Source organism: Labrus bergylta, chromosome 15 (assembly GCF_963930695.1).
Source record: "Labrus bergylta chromosome 15, fLabBer1.1, whole genome shotgun sequence".
NCBI lineage: Eukaryota > Metazoa > Chordata > Actinopteri > Labriformes > Labridae > Labrus > Labrus bergylta.
This window is the reverse complement of record NC_089209.1, coordinates 17,913,548-17,939,231: the sequence shown is the minus strand read 5'-3', so window position 1 is coordinate 17,939,231 and position 25,684 is coordinate 17,913,548. Positions and strand designations below refer to the sequence as shown.

Here is a 25,684-nt window from a genome sequence, read left to right as displayed (position 1 = left end):
ATTAGTTGTGTATTTGCAGCTGGTTTGCTGCCTTCGAATGTGTTTCACCTTTTTTTCAGCACATTTCTGTTGTTGTATTTGTTTTGTGTTATTTGCATTTATTTTTTGTACATTTGCATCATTTCTGAAAATGACAGCCTGATTCTCCCAATTGTTTTGTTTTTTTTGCCATGGTAGCATTTGACCTTCTTAGTATACGTTATTATGCACATGTAAATCATCCCTACAGATATATGTGACATTTTTCTTACTGTTGGTGGTTTACACATCTGATTTACAGCCAACTGAGACGTATTTCACCGAGCTCTAACAAAAGAATGTCATGCTTTTTGTATCCCCACCTGTGTCCCTTTGTGTTAATGAACATCAAGTCAATTTAACACCACGTGTGTGTGTGTGTATCCATAGCCCAACCCCAAGCCAGGCATACAACCTCAAATCATATGTGAGAAAAGATGGGAGCCATCAGTTGAATTAAATTGCTCCTCCTCCTCGCCTCTCTTTCCTCTCGCCATGTGGGCTTACACATTTTTGCCTCGGCCAATCATGCAGCCCGGTAGATGAGATGGAAGGGGGGGGGAGGAGGGGCAGGACCATCAGCCTCCAGCACTGGCGGCCCATCGCACTTGTCACAGCTGGGAGGGGGGAATGGGAGGGAGGGAGGGAGGAGGAGGAGGAGGCGGGGGGGTCGGGGGGGATGGAGAGGGAGGAGGTAATCCAATGAGACACAGAGAGGAGAGGCAGAGCGAGGGCAACGCCTCACAGCACCGGGAAGCTCTCTCTATCTTCATCTCTCTCTCTCTCTCTCTCTCTCTCTCCCTCCCTCTCTCCCTCTCTCTCTCTCTCTCTCTCCATCTCTCTTGCTTTTACCCCCCTTTCTCTTTCTCTGAAGCGTAAAAAACCAAACGACTCTCAGCTCCCATTCAGTCTCCTCGGTATGTGGCCAAGGGCTGCTCTCACACATTTTTAATCCTCTTTTTCCCCACAATTCATAATCATTCTGATTTTTTCCTGATTTTTTTTTTTTCTCTACAAGCTATAGGATGAATTCAAAACCACAAACCAGGATTATTGTAGTTTCTCCCGTGTCTTTTTGAGGCAGCATCTTTCTCTGGAGTCATCTTTGTTCTCTTCTCACCGCTGCTGAGTGTACAGTGGGGAAATAGGTTAGTGTGCTGTTCGGTGCCGGGCAGCAGAGGTGATTAAGTGGTCTGTGTGTGAGGTGGAAGAAGAGGAGGGGGATGACTTCCTGGCGGTGACGCTCTTTAACCCTGCGACCATTCGGGGAGAAGGTGAATTGGGAGGCTGGCGTTGAACTCTGACCTTTAGCAGAAGTGTCAGCCAAGAAATTCTGGACCTAAAAAATAAGACAACATATAGAGTGTTTTTTTTTTTGTTTTTTTTTTGTGAAACAGCACTGACCTGTGTGTCTGCTGTGTGTAGACACCATGGACATCAACCTTCAGTCGCACAGATTTTACTTCCCCCAGATCTACTGTGCTGAACCGGGGGCACAGCCACAGATCACAGAGTTCAAAGTCAGGTAAGCTTCCAAGGGTGGGAAAGGAGTAAATTCTAGTGATGATTGATCCATCGATGATTGTTGAATGATGGAGACACCCATGTCTGATGCCTTCATCTTCTTTAGTCAGCATCACATGCCTTTTAGATCCACCCTAAATTCAGCTTAGGCATCATGATTGTCTTACAATGAGAACCTCAGCTGCTGCTGCTGCTGCTGCTGCTGGGGATTGCATATGAAGCATTTCTGTGTACATTGAGAGCTGCTGTGAGTAGCTGTTTGCCCTTGCAGGGGGATGGGGCTGCATGCTAATGTGTTAGCGAGCAGTGCAGAAAAAGTGTTCTCCTCCTGAGAGAAGCAGAGGGCATTGATGGCCTGTGGTGGGAGCTTGCCAAGTTTGGACCGAACGGGCGACAGTGCAGCAGTTGTGTTGTGTTACATTTTGTAGCCGCTGCAGCCCTCTTGTTGGCCGCCTCAAAGGCTCTTTTGTTCTCAGTGTTTACGCCTTTCTTCCTTTTCTGCTACTCTTCCTCTCCAATCAACAGCGAAAGTGGTCAGGGTGGCTTGTTGCATCCACAGCTGACGCCTGCCGTCATCGGCAGACTGCTCGAGGACGCATGCTCAGATGTGCAACAGCTTCACTGCTCTTTGTCTTCTTTAGATGTAATTGTATCGGATGGAGATGTTGCGTTCAGACATGATGCTGTGAGACAGCCACAGGGAAATATTTGTCTTTTCACTTCAATGGTGTGCACATTCATGTTTATTTTAGCATCTTTTCAACCATCAGTGTTTGTATGAATCATACATGCCTCATCCTTGTATTCATGTTTTGAGATGTCCTCGTAATCGTGTGTGATACAGTTGACGATTACTTCTCTAACAGCTCTGATTAGTACAGCTTTAAGAGACTCAGCCAGAGTTTTGCCCCACTAAGCAGCTTTTAGTTTGGCCAGTGTGCCAGGCAGGAGCAGCTTTATGGGGCTACAGCGTGTCACTATCACAGCCTGGCCGAGCTCCCTGACAGCTCCACAAGAGTCTGAGGGCGTTCCCAGCTGGGTGACATCACAAAAGAAAGCGAGGGAAAGACAGTGAGGGCATCTGAATGTTCAGTTTAATAAAATGATGTATGAACTTTTTTTGAGTTGCTCAGCGGCTTCTCATAAATGACCACATTTTGAACTCCCTGCTATTGTAGAGAATGTTCAAAAACCTAAACCAGTCACAAAAATGCCTCTATTCTGCCTAAATGCCTTGTTGGTTATAGGCAAGTACCCTGATACACTGATACAATTCCATAATTTTCCATATCATGTTTTAAAACAGTAGCCTGCACGGTAAAGTACAAATTATGTATTATGCCACATGAACAGTTTCACATCCACAAAGAGCAACTCTGCCAGCTAATAAAGAGTGTAACGCTAGTCAAAGCAAGGATAATGAAAGAAATCAGTTTTCAATTCACACATTTTATTTTATACTTGTAAGGATGATTGTTTTTGCATTTGCCTTTTGTCGCTGGGAAAGCTATAATAAAAAAGAGAGAAAGGAGAAGGTGGAGTTGCACAATTGGGCTTCATGTCAGTGTTGAGCCTGCAAAGATGTGCAGAAGACTTTTATTTTTTTAATGTTCTAGTCTTTAAGAAACAGCAAAAACAAATAGTAAAGCATTTACAAATCGGGGTTTCTCCAATTCTGTCAACAGGCAAAGGCTCAGGGTTTCTTTTTTTAAAGAAAGCTAGCAAGAGGCCAACGCCAGTCCAACTCAGTGTCAGCACTCCCTGTTTTCCATTTGAAGTCTTTAGATTTATAAATAAAAGTTTAAAAATAAAGCTGTTATATTATGGCTGTTATTGGTCACCTTCAAAGGGTCTCCGGCTCACTAGTAGCTACATTAAGATTACTTCCAGGCCGTACAACTATGATAGCACTACTTCCTTATCCATAAATGGGTTTTTTTTCTATTGTCTATACTGCTATTAAAGAAATACAACAATTCAATACCTTTTCTGTCACTACTAAGAGACGTACTCTGCATTGGTTAATACTCAGATCTTGGCTTTTGGGATGCAAAGAGCAGGAGTAACTGTATAAGAATATCTCTGTTATACTCCAGTACTTCATACCTGCTGTTAAGCCAGCTTAGTATTTGCTGGATGGACAGAAGGGTCATTCTTCACATTCTTTGAGTAGGTACAAACAACTGAACAGGTTGGATCCTCTGCAGTCTTACTACTGACTGTGACCTTCACAAGGAATTGGCAGCTAATATCAGCTTTAGATGTGTCTGTGTAGTCTGCAGCCTCAATGAAAGAAAAAAAAAAAACGCTAGTCTCGCACATTTCCGACTGTGCCTCACACCTCTCCTCTTCTTTCCTTGAACATGTAACCCTAAGAGATGCACACACACACACACACACACATACAAACACACACTCACATAATGAACCCTGTGTGCATTTTCAGAGATTAAAGAGGTTTTAAGTGCAACATGTATTCACAAAACCCCATCCAGGCCCTTAAGCAATATTAATGCTTCACAAATCAGATTTCATGCAATGAATACTCACTTGAAAAGCGGAAAGAGATTAAAAAAAAAAAAAAAGTAAATACACATAAATAAACAGACTGTTGTGGCTATTTCTGTGCAGATTTATCGCTTGACATTTTATCAGAGCACTGCAAACGGGAAATAGACACAGTTACACTGCAGCTATGTTAACCATATTATTAGCAGGGTGAGCTCATTAGAAGTGAGTAAGAGGGAACGAGAAGAAGAAGAAGAAGAGATTTGAGATGAAAAATTAGAAAACAAGGAGGACAGAGGGGAAGAGAGAGGCATGGGAGGGAAATGAGAGGAGAAGGAGAGAAAATATGAGCCCAGGAGAGAGAGGGGGGATGGTGAGAAAAGCTAAGCTAAGCAAAAGGAGGAGAGAGAGAGAGAGAGAGAAGAGAGAGAGCGAGAGAGAGAGAGAGAGAGGATGTAAATGTGAGAGGGAAACAGACAGTTGAAAATAGGGTGAATTAATGAATAAAAAACTAATAATATGTGTGTGTAATGTGTTATTTGTTGGGCCTTTTGTGTAATATACACCTTGGAAAATCATTTGCAATGGATGCTGGGATATTAGGGGCAGCCTGGGCTCCTTGGTGATCGAAGTATAGCCACAGTATAGCCAGATTACCATGACAACCAGTGCTCGCCACTCCATGGCAGCGAACAGAGATGTACAGTAAATGTATGCAGAGAACACACACACACACACACACACACACACACACACACACACACACACACACACACACACACACACACAGCAAGAGAGAAAGCTTCTGCTTCAGTGACTCCACGCTACAAGCAGAAACAACCTTCTTGGTCATGTGTTCTGTGTGTGTGTGTGTGTACTAGAGAATTTATATTTTCACTTTTTGATGGCTCATCTAATATTAGCTGCTTTTCAGCTTATAGGTACACTTTTTATTATGGCCTCACCCTTAATTATCGATCTCTAATGCAAGGAAATTCTTCCATTTTCAATTATTCTTTTTATGTATCAAAAAAGATGAATCACCAAAAGCTCCAGTTGTTTTCAGCTAAATTAAAAACATTGCTGACTTTGACAAAATACCACCAATGATGCTGTGGTGCAGAAGCTGTTTTCTATTAGCAGCTCTTTCCCTGATATCCCATTCACACATCTTTCTTCTTGTGCTGCAAGTTCGGTACACATCGACCAAAGATCGCTGTACTTACATCATTTAAGCTCGTTCAACTGTCATTACTGTGGCTACACAAACAATTTAATTCAAGAGAGTTCAAAGAGTTTTGTTAATTCAGGGAGCTAACTCAAGCTGCTCATCTCTATGTCCTCATAGGCCACACACCCCCGTGGAGTCTATGTTCAAATACCTGCATTACTTTACATAATTGTTCAGGACTTTTTGTGACCATGTGAAGTGTGAGTTTGTGTGTATGAAGCAAAATGAATGTGACAGCGTGATAATGAGTGTTGGTCTCATTTAACCATGGAGGTGATCTTCTTCAAAGTTTAAGTAACAATATCTTTAAGAAAGAAAAGACCTTGACATTTACAATTATTTTTCATATCGTTAACAATGATTGTTTTGAAAGTGTTCTTTTTAAGAAATAACCTTTGGTCAGGCTAACTGATATGACCTCAAATGGTATCAGCCTCTCAAAAATACCAAAAATATGTCTGGATTTTTTGAAGTTTTAAATGTCTTCTTGATTCAAAATTACTTTCTATCCCTCAAAACTATCGAAACTAGGATTTCAGTTGTACGGGCTGATTCCCCCCTTCAGCTCCTTCACGTCTTCTTCACCTTGAAAGCCTTTGACATGAATCCAAGCGCTGCTGTAATGTACGTTATTGCTTGAGGATTACATCTTGCATGATGGAAAGGCTTTTTTGTTGTTCCCTCAGTGCACTGCATGACAGATTAGAGCCGGAGCCCGCCACACGTGCATGTCAAACATAGGACAGCACTGCTCGAAATTTGTCAAATATTCTGGGTCACTGCATCTTCTGACTGATGATTCCTGTCACGATTAACAACCAAATAAAATCACCATGTCCACTATGCTGCTGTTGCAAAATAGGATGAGTCGGCCAAATTTCAGACGCCTGTGTTATGTCTGTGTTATGCACACAATCAGAACCCACTGTAGTCTGCGATAGAGAGCACTTAACCTAATGGCCTTCAGCAAACTGTAAAATGGATCACATGTAAACACGTCTCAGCTGTGTGTCTGTGTGTGAGGCTCCACAGTAAGCAGCAGCAGTTAAATGGCATCATGGGGCAGAGTGAGAGAGCAAGGCCTCAGGGCATCTCCACAGCTTCCTTTTCTCCTTCCCTTTACTCGCTCCTTCTTTTCTACGAGAAGTAAGACAGTGTTTCTTCGTCGATGTGAGTCTAAATGCTCCAGCAAAGCTCTATCCTACAGTCCTCTCTTCCGGGAATTTTTTCCCCTCTTCCAAATGGAGATGCATGCATTTTTAAAGCCACCCTTGCTTTACGCTCCTTATCTTCTCTATCTCCCTGCCTCCTCCGCTTATCGTTCTGTCTCTGTCTTTTAATCTTTCTTCTCCTCCTTCTCTCCTCCTCTCTGTACGCTGTTGAAGTATCTCTGCCTGCCCAACCATTAGATCTTTCTGCACATGTCTGTATAAATTGGGAAATTCTAGCCCTTGAGATTCTCAACAGGATGATTCGTACATTAAGTTTACAGAGTGCATGTAGTTTCTGTCCAGGTAGACAAGGACAGCCAGAGGCTCCAGACTTAATATTAAACATTCCAGGAAATGCTCATTAAACTGAGATCAAGATTTCCACAACAAAAAACTAGAAAGGAATGTCTGGCTCCTAGCAGGGCTCCAAGTCTTCAATGCCACACATGGAGCAGAAGTAAAAGGTCTGTTAAAGGTACAGTTTGAGATTTTGAAAAAAATAAATAGTCTCATTTTCAGGCAGAGAGCTGTATGAGAAGATCAATACCACTCACATTTCTGTCTGTTAAACATGACACAGGAGCCTGTAGGCACATGTTATTACAAAGACTTAAGATGTTAACTTGATGCATCTACTCCCTGGTTGTCAAAGAAACGCTTTCAGACAAGGTTTTCGTTTGTATCTCATACAGACCTTGATGGAAGATGGAAGCATCTGTTTTCCCCTGTCTAATCATATGATTAATGTCAAAAGGTTTATTTAATTAGGCACAAAAACTACATGTTGAGGTCAGGATACCTTAAGTGGTAGCTTAAACTGTAACCTATTGTTAAAGATCGCAGAGGTCCCCAAAACATGTAAGTGAAGTTTCTTGCCAAAAATCCACTCTGTATTTGATCATGCCTATTTCAGCCCTTCTATGAAAATGCTGTGTCTGTAGCTTTAAATGTAAATGAGCTGTGTCTGACCACGCCCCTCTCTGGAAGGGCTTGTGTTGCTTGGGCATTCTTGCACCGTTCCCAGTTGTTTATGGTGAGAAGGAAGACTCAGAGGGCAGAACAAACACCTAGTGAGTGTCACCCCCCTTGGGGAGGGGCTGCTGCCATTTGTGATGTCACGGTGGTAAAATCTCCAAACGGCCTGATTGAGCACACATTTTTCTGAAAAGTGGAGAAGGCAAAAGATGGAGACGGTGTCAGCCTTGCAGCCGAGTGGTACCTCATTTGTTCTGTTGCTTTATATTTAACATCATATCTTAGTAAATCTCTGAAACAAAGACAGTTTGTGCATTCAAAATGTCCAATTATCCCCCTTAGGTGTTTTTAATGTCTTCATGCACCTCATTAGATCACAGACGTGTGTCAGGTTGACTAAGTTCACTGAGATTAACTCGTTTGTTTACAGCTTCAGTCAGGGATCTATCGACCATGTGTTGTCTCTGCCGACGCTTCTGTTATGTCAGAGGATTTGGCCGTCTTTGTAGAGACATAAAGGACCATCTGAAGTTTAAATCCTCTGCCACTGAGTCCCTCAGTTATTTTCCACTCTCTTCTGTCTCTCTGATTTAAGCCAAGCGGGGTCGAACACAGACTGTCCTCTCTTTAATTTCAGTAGTTCCGCCTGGCGTCTTCTCTTTCACTGATAAGTCAGAAGGGAGCAAAAAGATGTCAGGACAACAGTAGCATTTTTTGCCCATCCCACGCAAGCTTGCCAACTCTTTATTAGACCTTTTTTAGCAGCCATGATGCTGACGTGACAACGAGCCCTTTACGAGTTTTTACATTTTATACAAAACCACAGAATCCTCCGTTAAACCTCCAACACCCATAAACCTCTACTTTAATGCTAAGGCAAGATTTTCTCATCCCTCACACTTCATAATACACGCACTTATTGGGCAAACATAAAAGTACAGAATACATGACCCCTCATTAAACCTCCATATTCAGCCCTCCCCAAACATATTTCCCTCTGCTGTGTTGCTCTTTTCAGACTCTCAGCATTAGCGCTCTGGGTTTAGGAAACTCTTAAATGCTTTATGCGATCATGTCGAGCAGCAGTAAAAGAAACCTCATCCTTGCACTCTCTCCTCGCTTGCTCTCAGCTTGAATTAAACAATAAATTCAGACCTGTTTTATGGCACCATGGACGTGGCTCGGTTTCCCTTTTGGCCGTCCTTGCTAACCTCAGTGGACTGTCAGAGACGTTAAAGGCTTTATTAGTGGTCTGAAAAAGAACAACAAACCCCCAAAGCAAGGAAACATATACAGTATGCCCAGCAAATAGTTGTGAATATGTTTTACAGGATGTGGGGTCTGCCTGAGGGGCTAAGGGACAGTGGTTTGAGCACATACAATATTTCTAAGCTGCACATACTTGTCTCCCATGCACTCATGCATACCCACACACTGCTAACACACATCTGCAGCTCTCATGGTTAATTGATGTTAAGAGGATGAGACAGGACATTGTGTATTGTTTTTGCAGAGACGTAAGGCTTATGTTGCTGTTTTTTTTAATTTATCTTTCACTACTCATTCATCTTTTCTTCACAGACATATTTTCTAGGCCAAGCGAATATTCCACCCCAGTTGTCATGCCAACAGATTAGCGTGCTCTCGCGTGGCTGCAGCAGTTGAGTCTACAAGTGTGTGTGTGTGTGTGTCTGTGTGTGTGCGTGTGTGTGTGTGTGTGTGTGTGTGTGTGTGTGTGTGTGTGTGTGTGTGTGTGTGTGTGTGTGTGCATGTGGCCCCCTGTGTGTGGGTCCTCTCTGCAGGGTCTCCAGGCTCTGGCTTGCATTCAAATACACACGTGCATGTTCACACTCTCAGACCTCAAATGTGGAGATTCACACGAAAATAAACAGCGTCAGCAATCCAAAAAAAATTATAAACTGGACAAAACTATAAACGTTTCTGAAACGTTGAAATCTGAAGAAGCATATGCCTACAGTGATGTTTATGTTCATGTTAGTGTTTTCTTTTTTTTTTTAAAGCAGAATAATGGACAGATTCATACTTTTTCCTGCCTTTGTGTGTAGTAATGTATTGCTTGCTGATTATGCTTTTTTTAATATTTGCTGGGTTTTATATTTGGGTTATATTAAGAATTGTAGGATATAGACAAAAATAAGCCTTGGGTTTCAGTCTATTCTTTTTTTGGTCATTAAAAGTTTCTGGATGGCCAAATTGTCGTGGCTTCCGGTGTAGCCAGCAGTTGGCGATAAAGAACTTCTGGCCAAGACATTTCTCTTCTGTGTGTTGCCTTTGTTTACACTCTGACAGGCAACATTAGAGAATCGAATTGGTGTTAGGAAACAATGGGTAAGAGCGTTTACTGCACTAGCATTCAGATATGTGTTTAAAGATATTCATTTGTATCATTGTTAGATGATTGTCTAAGGGCCCCTAAATTGCATTAGGATGGTTTGTGTTCCACCTCTTTTACTCTAGACAAATATTTTTTTTCATGGGCACAACTTATGACAGCACTAACAGGAGTGGGGAAATCATGCACCTGCAAAAATGTTCAAAATATATTGCTAGCATCACTTTTATTGGACCCCAAGCAGGCTTTTCAGAATTGGCTTCAAAGTCTCAGCTACTTGCTAGACGTGTTGTTTGGATGAAGGTTAAATGTGCTATGTTAATGTCCCATGAATAATCAATACTTGATGAAGATCCACTGTTACATTGTCTGTCTTAAACTATATATTTTAGGAGTCTGTAAAGTTTTGGTTGTTCTGTGTATCACTTTTTTTAATATAAAAATTGAAAGTAGTAAAAAAAATACTGCTAACATGCTAATCTTTTTCTGGTAAAATGTTAACAGAGTGGTAGGATGGTAACATGTCCTTATTAACCAAACAACAAAATAGCACTGAGGCTGATGCTATGCCTCTTTGTAAGGTGTTAAATCTTAAATGTAAAAGGGGAAAATCTGCCCTGATAAAGGTGCTTCATGATAAAATGTTGATTTTCACAGTCATTTGGATTTCTCCTCTTTCGATTCTTGAATGCCTGAAGCAAATTTGATGTCACTCTGTCAAATAGTTGTCAAGAAATTTCACTAATATCAAACCTATCAGTCCTTATTCCATTCATCTGGATATGTGAACTTGATGACCTGGTGGTGGCACTATGGGAAAATTCAGGTGACCACCAAAGCAAGTATCCTTTGGGTAACTTGAATAATTGAATTACATTTTTTTTTTACAGCATATATCCAATATTTCACATATTTAACTTATATTTAACTATATTTAATCTCATTGACACTGATGGTGGTACCTTACGGAGAAATCAGCAGATCATCAGGAATCCATGAATGATTCTACAAACTCATATTTCGAATGGACCAAATTGGTAGATACATGGCCATCGATGCCTCTAGTTTAGCTAAAAACACAAATAATTTGAGTTTATATTACATGCTGAGTATACAATGGTTTTGTAAAAATGAAATGTGAATATAGTGTGAAAATCAGTGCACAGTTTTCTAAAATGCCTTGCATATAGCCTGAAAAATTGGGCCAGAGGGGGGGGGGGTTATTTAAAACTCTTGGTCCACAGAGATGAAGTTTAAAACCTGCTGTTCTATTTTGGTACTAATATGCCGAGTCATCCAACAATAATAAGTATTACTGAGTCACACTACAGCTTTCCCATGAACTGTTGCTTAACCCTGAAATACAGATGCTCTCTGCCAGGTCATCTGTCCTTAACTCTGACATTTAAACAAGCACACACTGACAGAGTGTTTTTCCACACATTTAAAACTAGTAACCTGATTCATCCAGGGACAGTTATTTTTAGACTTTTCTTTTGCAAGTTGAGCATTTTGGTTTGTTTTATAACAGTACGAGTTCGAGCCGACAGGCTGTTTGAAAGTCTGCTGTCAGCAAAGGCCAATTTTTCTCTCTTCTGAGTCCTCTGTCTCTTTTTACTCTCCCTACTTCCCTTTTTTTTTCCACCTCCTCCCTCCACCGCCAAAACCTCAAATACGCAAGCAAGCTGCTTATGTAACTGGCCTGCTAACCAGCATGACAGTTTATTTTCCCCAAGACCATTTTTCACAGATACATGCGTAAACATGTTTCTACGTATTAACATAGTTTGATTTATACCATGGGACAGAAACACACACACGCACGCACACACACATATAAGTGGCCAGAAATAAGCATCAGTGGCACACGGGATGCAGCTTTAGCTCTCATAATAGATTCAACTAGTCGTATGTGAAGAGGGTGGATTGTTAAAGTAATGCAGACAATGAATTATTTGACCTTTAAAGGGCAGTCGTGTCATGCAGAGCTCACTTGACGCAGGTAAATGTTCCTTGCAGTTTATAGTTGACTTTTTGTATTATAAATTATCAAAGGCCAGTTCACACAGAAAGTCGCTCTGTGTGTCTTCGCAAAATATTCAGCTCTACGTCTTACTGAACTTTTAGGTAATAGATAACATTTAGGTCACAAATCAGACCAAGCAATCTGATTGGATGAGAGGCATTTCATGAGTGCTGATATATAGAGTACAACTTCAATGGGACTTTTCACTGTCTGTATCACTCCGCCTCAGCCTTTTCAACAGAATATGTTCAATTAACACAAACAGCAGTGTCTTGATTAATTAATCCCACAACATACTATCATTTCACTGGCTGATACATTTAAACATACAGATAAATGTACATAAAATAAAGTAGCTGGTCTGTTGTAACAATGGACACACAAATTTGCAAGAGTGTTTGTTTTTTTTGTCAATCAATCAATCAATCAATCAGTAACGTTTGTTTAGCGTTAATTTATAACAACTGTTATCCTGATACACTTTATAAAAGAGCAGGTAAAAGATCTTACTCATTGTTATGTTACAAAAGGAAAATGGGATAGGGGGAAAAGGGTAATGGGTCCGTTTCAGTTAAGCTGGTGCAGCAAAACATTATCTGTTGATGGAGATTTTTTAAAATACTTTTTTTCTAAAATCATGCCACTTCTATGTTTTATTAAAAAAAAATATAAAGACATTCAAGGTCAAGATGATGTACTCGGTCTGTGGGCTTGTGCATACAAACGAAACACAGGAGATATAGCCTAGAGAACATCACTTCCTCTGATGTGATGTTAATTAATCCTCAGAAGTAGTTCTGTGGCGAGCTAGCTGCCCATTAACATGCTATTGAACAAGGAAGTTACTACAAGTGAGTCACAACTCATTAGCAAGCCTGTCAGGGAGACTCTTTTTTCTCTTAACTGCACCATTTACCGAACTTGGCATTTGGGTGTATAAGCCTACATAATTTTATTTGATGAAGAGTTGTTGAGGTGGAGCGAGTCAGCAGGGTTTCAGTTAGCAAGCTAGTTAGCTCTTTGGCTAATTTAAGCTAAGGTCACATTTAGTGCTCATGATGGATAGGCCGGGTCTTTGTAATATGTAATAATAAGTAAGGTCTTTTACCTGCTTTTGGTAAAGTGTCTCGAGATAACACTTGTTATGAGTTGACGCTATACAAATAAAAATTGATTGATTGATTGATTGATTGATTGAAACAAGTAAAATATATTTGAGGTTTAGGTTATGTTTAGCTTTCTACAAAGCTTCAAAACTAATGGTCTTAAAAATCTTTAGTAGCTATAGAAAACATGTAGCCTACAACTTTTAAGTAACAGAAAAAAAACAGGCTGATTAACTTGTTTTGCGGAATAAACATGGCTGACATCCAAAACTGCAAGCTCCTGTTTCACAAACTCTGCAGCAGAAACAACTGGGACAAACTGTCTTTGTCAAAGATTCTGCTTCTTCTTCTCCTCCGTATTGATGAATGTTTGTTTAGTGACTCAGATGAGAGCAGAAGATCAACATCATTGAACCAAAGTGGCTCCTCAATATGCCAACTGGTCCCTGTGGTTGGATTGCAGTGCCAGTTTTAGCACATTTTTTGTACGAGAGCTGAAGTTAAGCTTGGGCTCAGGCTCATTGCTAATGTAGCTCTGCCCTGGCACGCTCATAAATGTTTAAGCTGTCAGCTGTTCTTCTTCCTGCTTTATGCAGCTTTGATGTTTCATGCAGATGATGCTCACACGGCAGAAACACACTTACAAGAAGTCTCATTGTGCACCCTTGTCTTGCTGCTCTGCAGGCAGAGGATTTTTCATCTTTTTCTGCCCCATCCCAGAATACAGAGAACATTTTGTAAAGAGTTAGACAAAAAGACAAACAATTTGTGGTGACGACTGTTCTGCCAGCTAACTCTCTGGATTTGGCCGTTCCCTGTAAGCAGCTGCATTTGCGACACAAAGAGACATTGTGATACACTGACCTCTTCTTTTATTAAAACACAAATTCAAAAACATGCTACTTAATGGTGCATAGTTTTCAGAGGACAGTCAGAAAAGGCAACAGTTTGGGAAATTTTAGACTTTTATACCACTGGGCTGAATGCTGTTTCATCCATAATTTATTTTCTGTTTTTTATATTCACATATAGTGACTGGATGTACTAACATGTCCTTAAAACAGATGAATGTGACAGGAGAGAAGTGGAGTAACTCCTCCACTTCTCTCCTTATCATCTGCTAAAGCAGCAGAGCAGATCACTGTGATGTAACCCTGGAGAGTTAGAGCTCAATTCTTAAAGTAAAGGCGCTGCTTGTCTGGTCTCAAGGTCACTACTTGCTCAGAGGAAACACCATCTTTTGGATAGCATATGCTGTTTTTGCCAGCTTAGATATAAAGTACTTACAGAGATCACAATGAAATAAACACATTAGATTTCAGAAAAAGCAATACCGGGGTTTGACCACCAAACCATCATGTTAGTCTTCTTTTCATTTGACATTGTGCAGTCAATTAGACCATGCAGGTGTCTCAATTTCTCACACATACTGCGGTTTTAAAAAGCTAACATACTGTCAATTATCATTAACATCAGACACCAAGATCAGAGGTGTTGTATTCTGTCCTGTGAGCTGGTTGGTTAAGTAATTTACATACCTGAATTAAATGATTAGATTTAATCTACCTCAGACTAAAGCTTTGTTTGGTTCTTAAAATTAACTTAATTTAAAATTAACTTAATTAATAATTAACACAAATTGTATTAGTTTTCGTTTTACAACCAAGAACTTCCTGTCAACACATTTTTGTCAAAATATGAACGAGCTGCCTCAAATTGATGACACATATTGATCTTTCAACTGCAAATAGACCCAGAGATGGATTTTTCAAAACTGCATCAACTGAGAATAACCAGTAAGTGTTTTTTTTAAACCTTTTTACCACTTACTTTGGGTTGTAAAGATTTGGCTTGTTTATGACTATTGTGAAAAGGGTAAGCATGTTGACATGTTGACATGTGCCATCTTGAAGCAGCAACTTGGACATCAATTTAAGAAATGGCATCAAATTGTCAGCTATTTTTACGTCTTTTCTACTTTCATAACTCCTCTTGGATGTTGTATAGAAAACTGAGGACATCTGAAGATGGGTTTTATGGTGTGCTACATTCAGTACCCCATGTTTTTTTCTTCTGTTGGGTATGTAAGGGGTTTCATGATTTAGCTTGGTCTGTTTTTCCCATCATACTCTCTGGCAAAAGATTCATTCTCAAGATGCAGCAACTGTCCGATTTAGCAGAAGTTTAATCATGTTGCCTTGTTTAAAATGATTCCTCCACGCTAACATCAAACTTTGTCAAACTGAACGTGAGCTTGAATTTTATAGCTTCACTTGTCTTTTGCAGTTGTCGTTCACCTGAAGCAGAGTGAATATGAAACTGTATGTACTCTGAGTGTTCACGCAAATTTGCATGAACTCGCATGAACGTGCACTCGTGTGCCGGCGTTTCTATTTCGAGCAGATCTTTGTTGTTAACGCAGCGCTGCCTTGAGCTCGGAGGCCGCAGAAAGTGGAGCAGCACAATAGCTTTGATGTAGTGATGTCTGCAGGGTGGCTGCTGCATGGACACACGGCCCTCTGACAGCACAGATTAGTGTAAGAGACAGACTCAGACTGACACGTGCAAACACTCACAGCTCCACACACTCTGTGACAGGAGTTTGTGCATAGAGACAAGCACAAACACTCATGAGGGGAAAGAGTGACAGTAAAAGACTGTTCTACATCATGTTACAATCACACAGCAAGGATCTTTAGTGATTTGAAGAATTGCAGTCTGGCTTTCTGGCTCTTGTTCATTCACAAAATGATGCAGAAAATGAATGAAAACTGCACAAAAAGTCAAACATTTGATTAAATGTTTAACCAGACAAGCACTTTATTTTTCCCAAAGGAAAATCTTTTCACATAACAGCACCAAATTACGCAGAAATGTGAGAATTTCCACCTATCTTTCACTGCACATCACCATTACAAAGCATTTATTATGCTGAATTAAAATTCCACCCCCCTCATTGGCTGCTCATCAGTTGGAGAGCAGATCAAAGTGCTAATTATGCTCCATGCTGCAGGGTTTTTTTCCTTATGTGTGTGTTTTCCACCCTAATTCTCTCTCCCCTGCATGGTTCCTACCTGGGTTTCCTCTGTGATTTAGAAGCATATCCCTCTCCTGTGACGGCTCTCGGATGTGCTGCTCAAACTGGATCAGAGGAGTGATCCTTGCAGAGTAAATCTAGTGCAGGCAGACCGGATATTTGGCAGCAGAAATAGAGAGGGGAACGAAACACTTGACATTGCTGGTTAGTGAAACAACAGCGTGACTGGTCCAGGTGTGAGCAGTATTTTTTTCATCTAATAACTTTACTGCAGACTTTAGGGAAACGTAACTGGATGTATAATTTACTTTTGTGTGTAAGGAGAAACACGACCATCTGGTAATAGTGTAAGGATTTTGGTCAAAACAGGCATCCCATTAACCTTGCAATGACTTTAGACATACAAAAGAACAGCTAAAAGGTAGTGTAGTAGTTTGTGTGTCTGTGTGTGTGCGTGTGTGCGCGTGTGTGTGCGTGTGTGTGTTTGAAGGCGGATGATGAAAAAAGAATAGATGCATTTGTGCAATAATTATTCTTCTCAACTGAGCAGCCATCAGCAGTGTGGATGAATAATTCATGTGTTTATCATCTCAGACCCTCATTATTCTGACCTTAGACAGACCCATTAGCTTAACAGGTTTGATGTTTAGAAGCCCAATGCAAAAACATAGTTGTGATGATAGTAACATTATTTTGCGATAAAGTAATTTAAGATACAAATCTCTGGGCACTCTGGGATACTTGTTCAAAGTGCTGAGCTGAGTTCAAAAGTTTGAAACTAAAATCTTTTCACGTCTGGTTGTAATACATCACCGTGTCAGCAGTAGCAGCGGTGCAAGCTTTGATTCAAACACAACCAAACATGTGTTTCTCCTGCACGCAGTTGCCTTTAGTGCATTCTTTTCCCCCATATGGTGCATTGATCAAGACTGAGTTGCATTTATTTAAGTAATTCTCTGGTCTGCATCAATTTGAAAGTTTATGGAAAAAATGTATTTTCCAGATTTTATTGACCTAGTGATTTCTCTGTAAGGGCACAAGTTACCAAATATGAAGCTTTTCTGAAGATTTATTCGTATCTATTTATTGTGCAGGAATTAGAAAAATATCTAAACTATTTTCCTTTAATTATCGTCGGCAGTAAACAAGGCTGCACAGACTTGAAAAATCAAACTGTTAAACTTTTTTCAATACATTTTTGGTTGTTGTAAATGGAAAATAATAAAGCACTATTTTGGGGCAGATATGTTTAACTTTTGTTGAACTGGATGTGGATGTGGCCTCTTGGTTTCAAAAGTGAAGTCAATACATAAGTGCCTTAATCCTGCAGACTTTCTAAAGACTAAGAAGGGGTGATGCAAATATAATATGGCTACAGATATGAACCTGAACTCAAGGCTCTAAAAGTGGGGAGCACAAACCAATGGGTGATGACGTCACTGTTTCTATACGTCAAATGCTTTTATGACTTGGATGTAAAATATCATCTAAAAAATGTGGTAAATTATTGATTTTTCTAAGGGAAAACGTGTAGGAGTATATCATCTATGTTTCCATTGCCAAGGTTGTCAGGATTAAAGTCATTCAGGGATGAATAAAGCTGGATAAAGATGGTACAAGAGTATAGCAAAAATGTGCATCATCATCCAAAATGCTTCTTTTGAAGTGAAGATAGGGCTTTAATAATGATTGAGCACCTTTAACACAGTTTTTATCATCTTCCTGCTCTGTGATTAGACATTTCTGTGGAAGTGACTGCAGGAGAAGATTCCTGAGCAGCTCTCCGAGATTTCTCCGTCTGTCCCTGTCAGCTCGAATCTACCGAAGCTCTGACTTGACATGAACAGACCAAAGAGGATGGCATTCAGGGTGTGTGACCATGTGTTCGCGCTTATATGTGTGTTCATGAGTTCAAGCTTGTGTGCTGTCAAGGTAACTTCAAGGAGCTGATTTATTCATGTCCTGCAGAGCGATTGTTAATTTTTCAGTTGGTGTGACGTGGAGTGATCTGCACTACGCTTCTGAGTTTGAGTGCATGTGCATGTTTGAGTGTGTGTTTGTGTATGTGTGTCCCATAAATGTCAGTCAGAAAAACTGCCTCAGCTCCTTCTCTCTCTCTCCATCTCCCTGTCGCCTTCGTTTTTTCTTCCAGCTTGTGTCTCTTTTAGCTCGAGAACCTCATTTATTCATGCTTCTGGGCCTTTGTTGCCATTTTCAGCTAGTTGCCAAGAACGCCTTTTGAAAAATTAACACAGACGACACGTTAAAGACAATAAATTAAACAATTCATTGCCCTGCTGCTGCTCGGGCGGATTTTAGAGTGTGCACATTTAAACCACTAACGTTTGTGCAGAGAGTAACACTCAGCCTGGGAGAAAGTTATTTTTACCTCCAGCTTAAAATATATTCATTTGGTTATTGTGTGGAGTTTTATATGAATGATTTCTGGTGCTTCGAGTTTTAGCTTGTTCCTGCTGCTCTGCTTTCAGTTTGTTATATGGTAAAAGGGACAAGGTGCTGGTGTCATTTCTAGTATAAGTCTAGTATTAGCCTGGTGCAGTGTCTAATGAATACTTACATTCAAAAAGTATGATTTTGTTTTTCATTATTCAGTGTATGCCTAAGTCAGAAAAGGCTTTACGTAAGCTAAGCACTCCTCATCCTGTAGTTTTCAGCAAGGAATGCTAGTCATTGTTTAGTAATTTGTATCCCAGAATTTGAATTACATCACTAACTACCAGTCATAATGTTTCACTAATGAAGGTTGAATTCAATATCTTTGGTCATTGGTCATCTGGTTATTTGCAGGGATTTGATGAAAAGCTTGATAAAACTCTCATTTTAAGGTTTAGCCTAGAGGCAATTAGCAGTAAACCGGTTAAACTCTAAAGGTCACTAGTTAGTCCTTTGTTATGTCTTTATTCAACCTGTCGAAGGCTACACAAATAGGAATGGGAAAAGAGTCCAAAGCCATGCAGGTCTGTGAAATTGCACTGAGGAATGGCCATGCTTTCAGGTAAATGTTATCATGCTACCATGCTGAAGTTGATGATGTAAAGGGCTAATGGTCAGCAGTTGTTTTTACCATGGTCGCCATCTAAGTGTGGCAAAGTATAGCCTACTAACATTTGGGAAATAATGCTAAAATCATTTGACTGTTTAAGAGGGTTTTTTAAGAAGTTTCAGATATCAGACAAAACCAGAATGTTTACTGCTGATTTTATTGATTAGATTAGAAAATCTTAAGTGGCTGTCCCAACACTGACAGAAATGATCCTTTGACAGGGCTCAAACAATAAACACAATTTAGGCCTACATTAAAAAAAAAAAAACACATTTAAAGACCACACAAAGTTCAGACATTTAAAAGGCGACCAGCTGTTACAAAGTGTTTTATTTGATTCAGGGTAGTTATTGCAGAGGGAATAAAACATTTTTATGTGATGAAATTAATGATTTAAGAAATTAACATCTGCCAGATAGTCTTAGAAGTTATAATATTTTTAGGGTGAAGACATTGGACTGAAACAGGCAAATTGTTTATTGCTGCTTTCACTGTACTTGCTAAGCTAAGCTACTTGTGTAGACTGCAGATACAAACAAGCCAGAGAGCTAGCTTGGCTAAAAATGTGATTGTGTTTTTCCAGGGGTTTATGTGCTGGAATGATTTCTTTATGAATACAACATTCACTAGCTTGTTAATTTAAAGTACTAGTGGCCTTTTTTTATGGGTTGGTGGGATATTGGACAGAACCGGATAGTTGTTTACTGCTAGCCTACGTTCAGTAAAAATGCTGAGCAAAGCTATTGTGAACACGTATTGCTCTTTACGCTGCATTCAAACATTAGAGTGGGTGTACATCTTCTTCATGCTGCATCAAAACTAAAGTCTTCAAGCCAAGACTTTCCCCTTCCCCTTTTTTTCTCTCCTCTCTCTTCTGACGCAGCTTTTTCACTCAGCCTCAGGGTTGATCCACTAATTTTAGCCTGGCAAAGAAGCAGTGACACAGATGGGACTCTTCTTGTTAATCTCATTTGCAATTCAAATTGTTTCTCTGTTCCTCCTCTATGTTTTTTTCTCTCCCAATTTTTATCATATACATCCACCTTGATCGTGTCATTTCTCCTTCACTCTATAGCACATTGCCTATTTTATTTGTAAAATACATAAGAAAGATCATTGAGCAATGCTGTCATACTGACCTGTAATGAAGTCTTGAGATTTTTGTGTAGCAGTGAGTGAAAGTGTGGAAAAGCAGGAGCTACAGCTACTGATAAACGCAGTCAGATGTAAGGTTAAGCAGACGACACTGGAGGAAACACACTCTCACACACACACACACACTACTGGAGTGGAATTTGTGGAAAACTATTTAGATTTAAATGTACAGACATCATTATGTGTATTCACTTATCTCTGATGTCAGTCAGACCTGATAGAGTTCAGCTGTGACTAGATGACCCAAGGACAGCTTAGTGTGTCAAGGGTCTTCCCTCATATCTGCAAGGATGTTTGGTAGATTTATTGTATGTTCCAAATTGTCCTAGACATCACAGACTAGTTTAGGTGGTTCAGTGTGACCCTGACGTCAATAATGTCTTTTTGATATATAGCAAAGCTTAGGGAGAGTTTGGCAGAATTGGCATAGCAGGGACACAGCATCAGATGTGTTCTGCTACTCCATCTCTGCTCCGGAGTATTCTTGTTTGTATATACTTTCTTCAACTTAAGCCATATGAGTCTCCTGAATCATTTTGAGTGTGAAGTCAAGTTCTTAGTTATTTCCTCAACAAACTGGTGTTACGGACCTTGGAAGTAAGTGCAAATAATTTGTATTCTTTGCCATTTCCTGAGTTTGACGATATCAAAGGAAACTGTAATTCGGCTGAAATTATTAAAAAGCTTGACTACATGCTGTTGAATTATAGGTACCGGTATTATTATAAGTATATTTGCATATAATACAAATTGAATAAATTGTCAATGATTGAGAATCATTGATTGCTTGCATTTTCAAATTGGTGAGAGTTGGGCTGCCGGGCATCCTGCGGGGGTGTCTCGGAGGTCTGAGCCAGCTTTTGAGCTGTGACTTGACACAGATAAGACCAAACTGTGAACTTATATTCTAGGGGAGATGTCCCGGGGTGGATGAAAATTAATTTTGATAAGACCAGGAGGTGAATCTGTGTCCGGCGGGACCGAAGACTCTGTAGTCACAGGACTTTAGAGCAATAAGATTTGTGTGCACACTGAGCTGATTACTTAATGTATGGTAGTCGTTCGTTATTAACAGATCCAACACAATTAAAAAGAACCTATACATTGTTCTATATATGCAAAGCCTGTGGAAGAGTTTGGCAGAATTGGCATTGTAGGGACACAGCATTAGATGTTTTCTGCTACTCCATCTCTCCTCTGGAGCATTCTTGTATGTATAAACTTTCTTCAACTTAAGCCATATGAGTCTCCTGAATCTTTCTTTCTGGAAGTCGAGTTCTGAGTAATTTCCTCAACAGCTACGATTGCTTCTCATTAAGAACATCAACAGATTCTGGACAAGTGCTTGATTACATTTGGATTACACTATTAGTGTAACACAGGATGAGTGGACTGTCTGAGCAAGTAAGGGAGATAATTACAGCAAACAATGCAACAACTCAAACACACATCAGTCTGTACTGTGAAATTAAAGTTTGAGCCTAATGACAGAAAACATTTATTTACTGCACAACAGGGTTGCTGCACACTTGAACAGAGACTTTAAAAGAGACTGCAAACTGACTTAAAATTAGTAACTCATTGGTTATATCACACAGTGTATGAATACCAAGTTTGGACATTTCCTTAAATCAAATGTTTCTTGACTGCACAATGACTCATTATTGAATTGATCATTTCTACACAGTTTGAATGTAACTGACTGCCTCCCTCGTCTCTTTGCTTCTCTTTCTCCCACAGTGAGCAGAGTATCTGCCAGGCACGGGCCTCTGTCATGGTCTACGATGACACCAGTAAGAAGTGGGTGCCCATCAAGCCTGGACAGCAGGGATTCAGCCGTATCAACATCTACCACAACACTGCCAACAACACCTTCAGAGTGGTGGGCGTCAAACTGCAGGACCAGCAGGTAAGGGGGTAGAGATGAAGACATGCTGCTGTGTAGAAAACAGTGAATTTCTGCGGTTTAGTCGCAAGAGAGAGATATTTCATTGTGCTGTGGGAGGATTGCAACATACAGACATTTCTGGCTTTAATAGGTTATGATTGTGCGTTTTCTTTTAAGTAACTTGCAAGACATAATCCCTACAGCAGAGTTTAACAGAAGAAACTAATGTGGTTTGAAACAGAAACAGGTGCTCATAAGAACTGAGGACACCTTCTTCCTCTTTGTTTTTAATGTATGTTTGTGTTTAAGAAAACTAGGATTTCATTAGAGATTCCTCGGTCATTGTCTCTAAAGACAGAGTGTCATCAGTGCTCAATACTCTTAAATGTATGTTCATATGTTGATAAGATACTTTATAATATAAAGCTAAAAACCTGTAAAAGCTATAAAAACAGATTTGAAACTGGAAGAGTAATTCATGAAAATAAAAGGGAAAACAAATTCCAATAAAGTGGTTTCTGCCTTTAAAATTAGAAACCATAATAGTGAAATTAAATCAAGTTTAATGACTACTTGTTGTCAATCTCTTTCTGCCTAAGCCGTGTAATGCATTGTTGTTTGAAACAGTGATTTGACTTAAGATGACTTTTTAGTCACACAGAACTGAACTCATTTTAAAAGCAAATATCATTCAAAACTTGTAAGCTGAAAAAAAAACTTTGAGTAGAATGAAATTCAAAATGCTGATTATATCCTTCAATGACCAAACCCAAATAAAAAAATGCATGCACACGTCTATTGTAAAAGATGTTTTTATTCAAATATTTGGTTGAGTACAATAAAGATCTTAGAAGAAACGTGAAACTAAATATAAAGGAATGTAAAAAAAAAAAGGTTAATTCATTAAAAGTTAAGAAAGTAACGTTTATCTGCATAATATAGATATTTCACTTTTCCACTGACAAACAAAAAAATGTTTAAGTTTATAAGGAATGAATAACATTATATTTTTCATCGCTTTTTTTGTTTAAGATTATAGCTAATGATGTATAGCACATTAGCAGGGGACAAATCTGAAGGCTTTTCAGAAACTGTGCTGTTCATTCAAACCGGCTCTGACAGTTACAAAAACTCATTTAATCCTTTGAAAACAGAGGAATCAATTCTCTGGTATTTCACCGTGTTTTTCTCCCAGTAACCAAACTGAGTTTTCATAACAGAGATGATGTTGTATTTATTTCCCCAGCCTGAAATCTGTAGACATTCATCATCCCTCAGATAAAGAAGAATGAGTGTTTAAAAGAAACGCTCCACAGAGATAAATCTGTGTGCAGTTTTTCTTGTGTTTAATAACTACAGCTCGGTCTCTTCGCCTCTCTGACAGGTGGTTATAAACTACTCCATAGTGAAGGGCCTTAAGTACAACCAGGCCACGCCCACTTTCCACCAGTGGAGGGACGCCCGGCAGGTCTATGGCCTCAACTTCGCCAGCAAGGAGGAGGCGACTACCTTCTCTAACGCCATGCTGTTTGCACTCAATGTGCTCAGTGCTCAGGATGGAGGTCAGTTGACCTTCAGTGTATCACACAAACATTTAGGAACAGGTTCATTTTGATTTGAACAAACTTTGAAAAGGTAGAGTCAACTTTTCAATTACTTTTTTTTTTACTTAATCACTCACTCGAACTGAGGATGCAGTGGTTTCTAAATCCAGCTAAATATGAATATGATATGTATAAATAATGTCAAAGTACCTTCAGAGTGCGGCATGAGGTCTCTGATGGACTGACAGAGAATCAGTCTGCTGCTGAAATGTCAAGCATCTTGTCTCACACTGAAATGAACAGTTTCCTGGCTTCCTGCTCCATGTAAGACGAGTTCTTAGTTTATGCTTTTGGCACTGAAACACACGCACACAGGAACTGATCAGTGTCAGAGATACCCATATCAATGTAAACAGGTTGGAGTACAATCCTGCAGAAACGAGAACAATTCATAGTTTAAAAAAAAAACTATAATCACAAACTACATTTCCCATGGTACACAGCAAAGCACAGGTGTCAAATGTATAGATCTCAGTCTGCCTCTAGTTTTACTCAGTCAAATATTTGCCACCCTAAAAGTTAAGAGACCAAAAGTGTAGTGTAGTCAAAGTAGCATTAGCTGCAGTAGTTGTGGTTGTGTAACAGCCCCTGTTAGAAAAAGAGATTTAGAATGATTATTTAACAGCATGTCACACACTGATGGCAGAGGATGCTATGTAATCAAACCCCAGACCTTCAAGTTAATAGATGACCATCTCTACCACTGAGCCACAGTCGGGCCAAAGCACAAACATTGAAGTGTATCAGTTAAAAGTATTTATCATGTAAAAAAAAAAAAAATGTACAATAAGCAACGACACAGCATCCTCAGCAGATGATAAATCAACACAACCGCTGAGCTGGAGTGGAGCAGCAAACCTCTCAGTTTTTGCCATACCACATATAAAAAGTGATAAAGGATGCACTGCAGTCTATCAAATCTAAATCATCTACTTTATATACTACTGACAGCTCATTTGGACCTATGTAGTTGTAAATAACAACCAATAAATGGCTGTGTCTCATTTTGTACGCTGACACCTCTATTAATGGGATTAGTATTACCTTTATGTCACAATGTCACCTGTGAATGAAAGAGTGTCTTTAAATACTTCTCACTAATATTGAATGTAAATAAATCTAATTTTGGTGACTGAAAGGGCTTGAATGAGCATCAGAGAATATCACAGCTTCCATCATTACTCTAGCAGCAGCAGCAGCAGCAGCAGAGTGTCTCCCTCTGCAGTCCCTTCCAGCCTCTTAATTAGGGTGAGTCATTGAGAAGTTCTCCCTCGGGTCCCGTGCTAGAGAGCTGATCTTTTCATCTGCCTAATAACACAGGACCGAGAACAAAGAGGCTTGAGTGACATCAGCCAAACACAAGTGCACAAATACACAGAGAAGGAAACACACACCAAGAGATAGATAGCCTGATAAAACAACGCTATAATGACACCAGCTCAATACAATACAGCAGTGACTCCTCCTGCATAAAAAGATACAATCTGTGTGTTGAGGGGCACCAAGAATATCACACTCACAATGAAGTAACCGTATGAATAGCTGCTTTAATGTCAGTGTGTGTGGGTGTGTTTGAAATGAGAGCGAAAGAAGCAATTAATACATGTATTTCAGTGCGTGTTTCTGATTTCTTGCAAAAGCTGACAAATGAACAGATTGTTGTCATGGTGATTAATAAAACATCCATATCTTAGAAAGCAAATATCAGGAGGATGTATGACTTCCAATTCAATCTCAGCAGTGTTTCTGCCCCCTCTAGTGGTAAGAAGGTCACAACCTGACCTTTTGTACCCAGTTGGAGTAGAGAGTAAATACTGTAGATTGTGGCAGAATTCATGCGTAAAAGAAACGACACAAGTGTTTGGTATGAGTCACATCCTATTTTCAGACATGGGTATACTCAAAGACAATAAAATGAGCTGAAAAAATATCTTTTGGTGGGTGGTTAAAAAAAGAAAATCAAGTTAGTAATTGTTAAAAAATA

At 39.7% G+C, this 25,684-nt stretch overlaps 1 protein-coding gene across 3 annotated transcripts in view; it reads left to right on the top strand.

Moving 5' to 3' along the window:
• evlb (Enah/Vasp-like b) overlaps nucleotides 1–25,684 on the top strand; it is a 49,840-nt gene that overhangs the window by 12,226 nt on the left and 11,930 nt on the right. The window contains exons 1-3 of one of the 3 annotated variants that reach the window (XM_020632361.3): nucleotides 853–1,543; nucleotides 21,949–22,117; nucleotides 23,481–23,658. In XM_020632361.3, coding sequence (XP_020488017.1) covers nucleotides 1,449–1,543; nucleotides 21,949–22,117; nucleotides 23,481–23,658 — 442 coding nt within the window. In that variant the 5' untranslated portion in view covers nucleotides 853–1,448. Of the gene's footprint in view, nucleotides 1–852; nucleotides 1,544–21,948; nucleotides 22,118–23,480; nucleotides 23,659–25,684 lie in introns of those variants that run through there. The other 2 variants (XM_020632362.3, XM_020632363.3) reach the window with 2 other exon arrangements.